The following is a 7,973-nucleotide window of genomic DNA, read 5'->3' as shown; positions in this document are numbered from 1 at the left end:
GCAGGAATGGGAAGGACTCTTCTTTGACATTATTGTTTTAAAGTGTGATGTCATTATACAGGAAGCAGAGTTTGACACTTTCATCCAAGTGATCTGCCTTTTTAGCTTAAGTGCAGGGGAAGCAAATATTGTGACATTTTAGAAAGTCACTGGGATAATACTAAGTGTCTTTCAAATACAAAATGGCAATTTACATTTGAATGCCTTGGTGTCTATTCCTGTTAGGAACAATTTCTCTGTCCTGCTTACTTTAAAAGACCAAATGCCAGGAAAGAATCAAGAGGTTCTTTAGAACAATTTAAATCATTTTTAACAGGCTGCTGTTTATAGTACTTACTTTGTTTCAAATGGGGAATACTTACTCTGGCCTGTTTGACAGGAAAAACTGTCTTCAAAGTGGGTAAGTGACCCTCGGCCTCTATTTGGAATGTGAATGTTTTTGTAGCAGAACCCCCAAACATGCTGTGAATCAGACCTAATATTATACAGCATCTGTATCTGTGCTCTGCTGTAGTGGCACATGTTGCAGTCTAACTACGGTAAAGAGCACAGAGTTGGTTTTAAAAGTAAGTTCTGCTGATAAAATCCATGCAGTTGTCGTGTATGGGGAGAAGTAAGTGGTAGCTTCAAACTTTCTGAAACCTATGTGGTACAGCACTTTGGTAAATCAATTTAAAAATAAAGTCTTCTGTATTTCTTGATATGTGCTGTTATGATTGAGCAGGGTAATTAGACAGCATATTGTTCACTAAACAAAACACTTCTATGTGACATACTTGAATTATAGTGGTTATTAACTGACAAATCTCTATTATTCATCTTGCTCTATGCCTTAAAGATTGCTGGATCAGCAAGCCTAACAAATATCAATGGACAGTGCTGATTTAGGGGAAAAGTGGTAATGTTTAATTGGTCCCCTTCTATGACAGAAAATGCCTTGTGTGGTTTATTATGCTGAAATTAAATGGTTAAAGTTTAGAGTTCAGGGCTAGTTTAAGTATCTGTGCTGCTACTTCAGAATACTTCATCTGAGGAAGTAAATGTGAATTTAAAGGCTGTTGTAAAAAAGTAGGGAAAACCTCCCAGTCTATTTCTTCATCATATTGCACTTCTGGATAAGTAAAGGATAACAGCTCTGGATTTGCACGAGGTTAGAAATAACAAGATTTTTTTGTTGTTGTTGGGTCTTGAGCCAAATTCAGTGTCTGTTAGGGCTGCATAGTGCAGGCTCACAGAGGACAAGCCCGGCCTTCACCTAATCACGTTAGGCAGACAAACGTGGGAGACAGAACAAACAAACAAACAAAAAAGAAGAGCAGCAAAGCTAAGGTGGACGATCTGGGAGCAGGGATGAAATCTCTTGAGTTGAATTTACTGGAACTGGGTTTACTGGGCTGCACCAGCTCATGCTGTTGTGTTTGGCCTTAACTGCCATTCTGCGAAGGAGAATGGAGGTAGCTGGAAGGCTGAACACAGCGCTCTGCAGGCATGGCTGCCTTGCTCTGTGGAAGTTCTTTAATCTCAGTGAATGAAGGAGTGCTGTTTATCACACTAAAACCTTTTCATGACTCATTAATAAACTTTCTCTTATCTAATTGCGGTGCTTTAGTAGGATGCAGTATAACCTCAGCATGCTATTAAAGAAAAATGAGATTTTCTTGTCATGAAAAATGCAGTTACTCATTGAAAAGCTTATAATTCCAGTCGCAAATGAGGCATGAAATATATTGCCAAAAATATGGTGCCCAAAACCACTGATGGTAAATATTTTATCTTGGTACTAATTAAAAGCTTGAATTTAAAACTGAGCGTTCTAAATTTTCACAATAATAAAATTAACTTAACTATACCAGTGTAGCCTTAGTAACATGCACTGTTATTCTGGGTGGATTCTGTCCTCAACTTGCACATTGCTGCTGGTAGAGGATGTTCATACCTCTAGCAGTACACTGAAATTTCTCCTTGTCCTCATAGTGCCTTTTTATTTACTTGAAAGTTGATTTAGAACCTGAAGACCAAATAATAGCAAGCTTCTGGTTTCATTAACCACAAGGAAAATAGTTTAATGTAAAAAAAAAAAATACCCCTCCAGTTACCTCTTTTTTTTTTTTCTTTTCTTTTCCCCCTGCTCATTTGGTTTCTTAATTTGACTTTTTAACGGGAGCTGTTTAATTAGCATTAGAGTTTCTGTTAATATAAATCTGAAAAAAAATGTGGTTTGGCTTCTGTTGTTACTTCATTGATTTTCTTTTTGGTTTTGAGATCTCTTTTAGCATAGCTAGCGTACCCTTAATCAGATAGATACCTGTTTCAGGGCAAAATTTGAAGGATAAACACTCATAACATCCTTTGAAGCTCAAAGTAGTAGGTGTGATTTAAAAAAAAAAAAAAATAGTGCTCAACTCAAGAGAGCATTTTTATGAAGTTGTGTTTTTTGGCATGCAGCTGTACTTCTCCTGGCCTTTTTAGGCTGTGCTTAAATCCTGGCAGTGGTGGAAGCTGCTAGCTGTCTGTCCATGAGGCATCCGACTCGGCAGCGGCTGTTCCGAAGGCGTTTTGAACGGGGTCTTTTCTGGGGGTGCCTCTGCAGTTTGATGTTCCCTCTAGTGTTTGAGGACTGGAAATGCCGAGTCTTAATCTTCATCAGGTTGCTGCAAAATGACCAAACACCGTTCTCTAGCAACACCTTGAAAGCCAAGGACGGGTTTTGTGTCGGGGAAGTCAAAGGGAGGGAATGTGGGTGCTTGGCTTTACTTTCAGTGGATATAATTGCTGCATTATCAGCTGACTTTGTCCATGTGCTCTGCTCTGGGTGACCTTTGGAGTGTAGGACCTGAGTCTGAATGGCTTCTGTGTCATCACATCACATTTCTACTTACCTCTCTGGGCAGACCAAATGCAGAGCCTGCCTAAGCAAAATTTAATTGCTTAGATGACTATCTCCCAAGCTATGTATTGGTTTCATCAACACAGTAAATTGTCTCAACTCTCCTAAAGAAGTACTTACAGAGATTTCTATGGCTGATTAATCGCAACAGTTTGCTAGATAAGAATAAAGACAAATGATTATTTAAACCTGCTTATGTACCATGACTCTTTCTTCCTTGATTGTGGTAGAGTGCCAGCTGATGAAGACAGAACGACCTAAACCAAACACATTTATCATTAGATGCCTCCAGTGGACCACAGTAATTGAAAGAACATTTCATGTGGAGACTCCAGAGGAGCGGTATGTTTCATTCATATTTAATACATAAACTACTTGCAAAAGCAGATGCAAGTGTTCAGCATTAATAGCGAGTCCTTTGCTGAAGCTCTTACTTATCAGATGATGTACGTCTAGGACTGAAAAGCGACAAATAATTTTTAAGTGCCTCAGTTTTATTACATGTTCTAGTATAAAAGGTACCTTAAAGGGTGTTTCAGAGAGTGGATTTTGAGTAGTATTTGTAAACGAAATGTTGCTAGGTTGGGTATACAGAACGGACAGGTGCAGGTGTATACCAGCACACAGGTTATTATTTCTGGAAACTCAGGCTTCATTTCTCACTGGAAATGTTGTGGTGTGTGAAATGAAGCGTTTCTGAGCTGGGAGTTTATGGAAGGATGGGCACAAGTGAAATAGAGATTCAGGCAAAGTTGAGTTGTATCAAAATAGTGACCTTTTAAAGTCTTTTTAGACATCCTTGTTTTTAAAGGAAAAAGGTTGTATCATTGCTGCTTGCTAATGTCTTATGCAAATTAGATAATAAGTGATAGTTACCTGCTGCAGGTGCAGATTTCTGTTTCAGCTGTTAGGAAACAAAGCTGAGAGCATGTGTCCCCTGCTCTCACCGTTGTAAATTGATCTCTTGCCTCCCGAGAGAACAGTTTTCCAGCACAGCTATTCTACAACTACAGAGTTTAAATATTTACTTACTCTTCAGGAATTTAACTTAAATTATTCCAGTACCATTGCCTTAGAGGAAGGGGTATTTTAAAACCCTTGTCCTCCCTAGATAAGATACTGGCACATGTTTAAGATGGGCAAATTCTACCTAATATTCTTTGCTTTTTTCTTTTGTAGCCTTTGCATGCACTGATTTAAAGAAGGTTCCTGTTTATTGCTTTTGATTCTATTACAATGATCAGAAGAAAGTGAAATCAAATTAAAGGCAAAGAAAAATAAACTGATCCTTGTTTCTTTTAGTAGCTTTGTGGTCAGTGACCCTAAAGAGAGTGAATAACAGTTTCCACTTGGGGGAAGATTGTGTTTCAGTCTTGTTTTGTTCCCTCCTAGCCAATTAAACCAGCTTTGTGACACTTCAGGGCTCAGAGTGTTAGTCACCTCTGTTGTGTATGCTTGAGACATAAAAGCTGAGGGTGAAATTCTGTTCTCCCAGAAATCAAAGATACTCATTTCAGGAGGGCTGAGATCTCAACCAAGTCAGTAACAAAGCTCAGAAGAGATATGAAGGTAGATACACCTTTAGTTTTCTCTATGCCTTTAAAACCAACATTTCTTTTATGAAAGAGATGAAGAGAGAAAAATACAGAAGAAAAAGTTCTTTTTGTAGTAGTTCTGAATATGAAAAATATTCTAGTAAATAGTAAATAAAGGAATGTTTCTGATGGTGAATGAAGTAGTCTGTGCTGGGAGTATAGGGAGAATGTTCAGAACGTTTAGGATTACCTTGCTGCCCTAGACAGGGCTGGATAATGCACGTTCAGACAAAATCCAAAATAAAAAATGCACAGGGTGGGAAAGGCTTTATGAGTAATTAGTGCAGTTTTTATTAGACTCTTGTGATGGGTACTTTTTCCCATGGACTTTGCTTCTTCTGGGGAATGATTTGCCTCTTCCATCCAGCACAAATTCAAATTCACATGTTCAGATACGGTTTTTTGGGTTTTTTTTAATAGTGTCATAGAGAACCAGTGAAAAATTAGACATTGATTAGGATGGCATGGCTTCACTGCAGATTGTGCTTGGAGTTCTTCAGCATTGGCTACTTCTGTTCCTGCTGTAGTAGCAAAGCATTTTACCTGGGGTGCCACTGGGAGAAGAGTTTAGTCAGTGCTCAAAAAATACCAACTAAACCACTACATCCTGTTCCCTACAGATAAGAAAGACAGTAATACATAGTAAATTCATATAGTCCACTGAATGTTTCTTCAGCCCCTGTACGCCCTAAGGCCTGTCCCAAAACCCTGTAAGCCCTTAAGAGTTGTATGCTTTATGATATAGGAAGAAATTCTTCACTGTGAGGGTGGTCAGACACTGGAACAGGTTGCCCAGAGAAGCTGTGGATGCTCCTCCCTGGAAGTGCTCAAGGCCAGGCTGGATGAGGCTTTGAGCAACCTGGTCTAGTGGAAGGTGTCCCAGCTGATGGCAGGGGGGTTGGAACTGGATGATCTTTAAGGTCCCTTCCAACCCAAACCATTCTGTGATTCTATGTTCAATACATTTGCAGTGAAATGAAGTGAAGGCCAAGAACTTTCACTTCAGTAGTTTCTGAAAGTGTGAAATTACCCACAGGACACTGGAGTGGAAGTGTTCTCCGTAGGAGTTGAAGGGGTCAGTGTTAGAGCACCCACTGCTGAAACAGCTGTGGAAACTTTATCATAACCAAGACCTGTGCCTAAGATAAAATGTCACTGCTTTTGCTGACCTTCTGCTAAAATTTACACAGAAATTGTTGTACTTCTGTCATCATCGTTACAGCAGGGGAATAACCAAAGCATCCCGGGCTTTAATACCTTCTCCTAGAATACCCCTTGCCATTAAAATTTGGGATATGTGAGCGAAGAGGTGGCATAGTACCCCCAGCAGTTGGATATTTGTGTTTCAGTGCACCCTAGGAATGGAGAAGCTGAGTTTAATTGCTTTGTGCTGCACGAGAGCCTTTTGCTTTTTGGTTTTGGCAAGTCTGTTTTTGTTAAAGTAAATCTCTGTTTCACCAGGTCATATCTTGAGCTGCTAACTGAATGCCTGTTAGAAATTCTGTTGTCTGAAAAGCCTTATATTGTATCCAGACTGGGAGGACTTCAGTTGTCTTTAGTTTCTCGTATGATTAATAAAGATATATGTTAAAAGTGCTCTTAAAAGTGGATTTTTATAGTGCTTAAAAACACACATGATTCATTGTATGTTGTATTGATTCATCAGAGAGCATTCATTAGTTGCTTTGTATTCCTTGGTGAGCCTTGCCATGGCAGGCAGTAATCTAAAGTCACAAGTAACAAATGATTTTGCTTATATTTTGTCAGGGAAGAATGGACAAAAGCCATCCAAACAGTAGCAGACAGCCTCAAGAAACAAGAGGAAGAGATGATGGATTTTAGATCTGGATCTCCCAGTGATAATTCAGGTGCTGAAGAAATGGAAGTTTCTATGACAAAGCCAAAACACAAAGTGGTAAGTGAACATAGCAGGAATAGCAATATTTATTAGGTCTTCTCGAATGTGGACGAGAAATAACCATCAAGACTCATCTGTTCCCATAACAATTACGCAGTTGGTTATAGATGCAGCTTCTGGAGGAAACAATTGTCTGAGCTGAGCAGGTACCACGCAAAACCTGACTGGGTCCAGCAGAGTTCTGAGCTCAGATGTCCTTACTGTGTGGCTTTCAAGGCTGATTCAAGTCTGGAATTGGTTTGCCTATTTTCCATTGGTACAGAGTCTGAAATCATAGCTGCTGCTGGGCCGTGTGACTGTGTAAACTCTTTGCAGGCTGATGTAAAGATATTCCAGTGGATTTACAGGATTTAGGGTGGATCTGGATTAATTACTCCAGATTAAGGGTTTAGGCTAACTCCCAGGCAGGTGCCGTGGTGTCTGTCTGTAGTGTTCCTAGAGCTGGGGTTTTTGCATCAGGCACAGCATTATCTGAATGCACAGAGCCAGCTCAGCAATGGCCTTCCATGAAAGGAGCGTGTGCCAGAGGAGATCTTTGCCATGTGGCCAGATACCTTCTTTTAGGAGTCTGTCTTCAGCACCCTTTCACTTCTTTCTGCCCCCTCATGGTCTTCTGTTTGGGTTTCCATTTTCCAAAGCGTTCCCATCTGCTCTTGTAAGAGATAATTGATAGCACCTTCTCCCATGCAAATGCCACGTCTGTGGATTGTACCAAGGCGCTTCTTTGTGTCCTTATCTCACCATTGTTATCCCCGCTTTCATAACTTTGTTTCAGTTTTGGGAAACAGATGAAGTTTTTAAAGAAAAAAGCCACCCACCAGTGTTGTCACTGTGCCAGCCTTGTGTCATGTGCGTGTCATGGTTTCAGACCGATGTGGATGGCTACTGCTATGCCACTCTGAATTGTAGCTGCCATTAGGCTTCTGTGTCCTTGACTGAACAGATACTGCACTTGCCAAGTGGCTCTTCATAGAAATGCAAGAACCACCTTGTTGGTCAAATATACACATTCTTCTGAGATAGTGATTGTCTTTTTTTGGACGTGGTAGTGAGGAGAGTAAAAATGATATTGAGATCCTGGCATCAGCTGTATTGAACAATTAGCAGAAAGTCCCCTCAGCCAGCTCTATGGAAGAGTATGGAGGAAGTTTGCTATTACAGCATCACAGAATCACAGGGGTTGGAAGGGACCTCAGGAGATCTAGTCCAACCTCCCTGTCAAAGCAGGTTCCCTACAACAGGTTGCACAGGAAGCGTCCAGGCAGGTTTTGAACATCTCCAGAGATGGAGATTCCACAACCTCTCTGGGCAGCCTGTCCCAGTGCTCTGGCAACCTCACAGTAAAGAAGTTTTTCCTTAAGTTTCTATGGAACTTCTGGTGTTCCAGTTTTTGCCCGTTGCCCCTTGTCTTGTCACTGGTTACTACCGAAAAGAGCCCGGCCCCATCCATTTGGCCCCCGCACTTCAGATATTTATAGAGGTTGATAAGACCCCTCTCAGTTTTCTCTTCTCCAGGCTGAAGATTCCCAGCTCTCTCAGCCTCTCCTTGTAAAGCAGAGGCTTCAAGCCCCTC

The 7,973-nt window shown here is 40.6% G+C and overlaps 1 protein-coding gene across 1 annotated transcript in view; it reads left to right on the top strand.

Moving 5' to 3' along the window:
• Positions 1–7,973, top strand: part of AKT1 (AKT serine/threonine kinase 1) — a 37,569-nt gene that overhangs the window by 3,636 nt on the left and 25,960 nt on the right. The window contains exons 2-3 of the mRNA XM_010171602.2: positions 3,118–3,229; positions 6,250–6,397. Coding sequence (XP_010169904.1) covers positions 3,129–3,229; positions 6,250–6,397 — 249 coding nt within the window. The 5' untranslated portion in view covers positions 3,118–3,128. The remainder of the gene's footprint in view (positions 1–3,117; positions 3,230–6,249; positions 6,398–7,973) is intronic.

Source organism: Antrostomus carolinensis, unplaced genomic scaffold, assembly GCF_000700745.2.
Source record: "Antrostomus carolinensis isolate BGI_N321 unplaced genomic scaffold, ASM70074v2 scaffold6787, whole genome shotgun sequence".
In the NCBI taxonomy this organism is placed as follows: Eukaryota; Metazoa; Chordata; class Aves; order Caprimulgiformes; family Caprimulgidae; genus Antrostomus; species Antrostomus carolinensis.
This window is presented reverse-complemented; position numbering and strand designations above follow the sequence as displayed.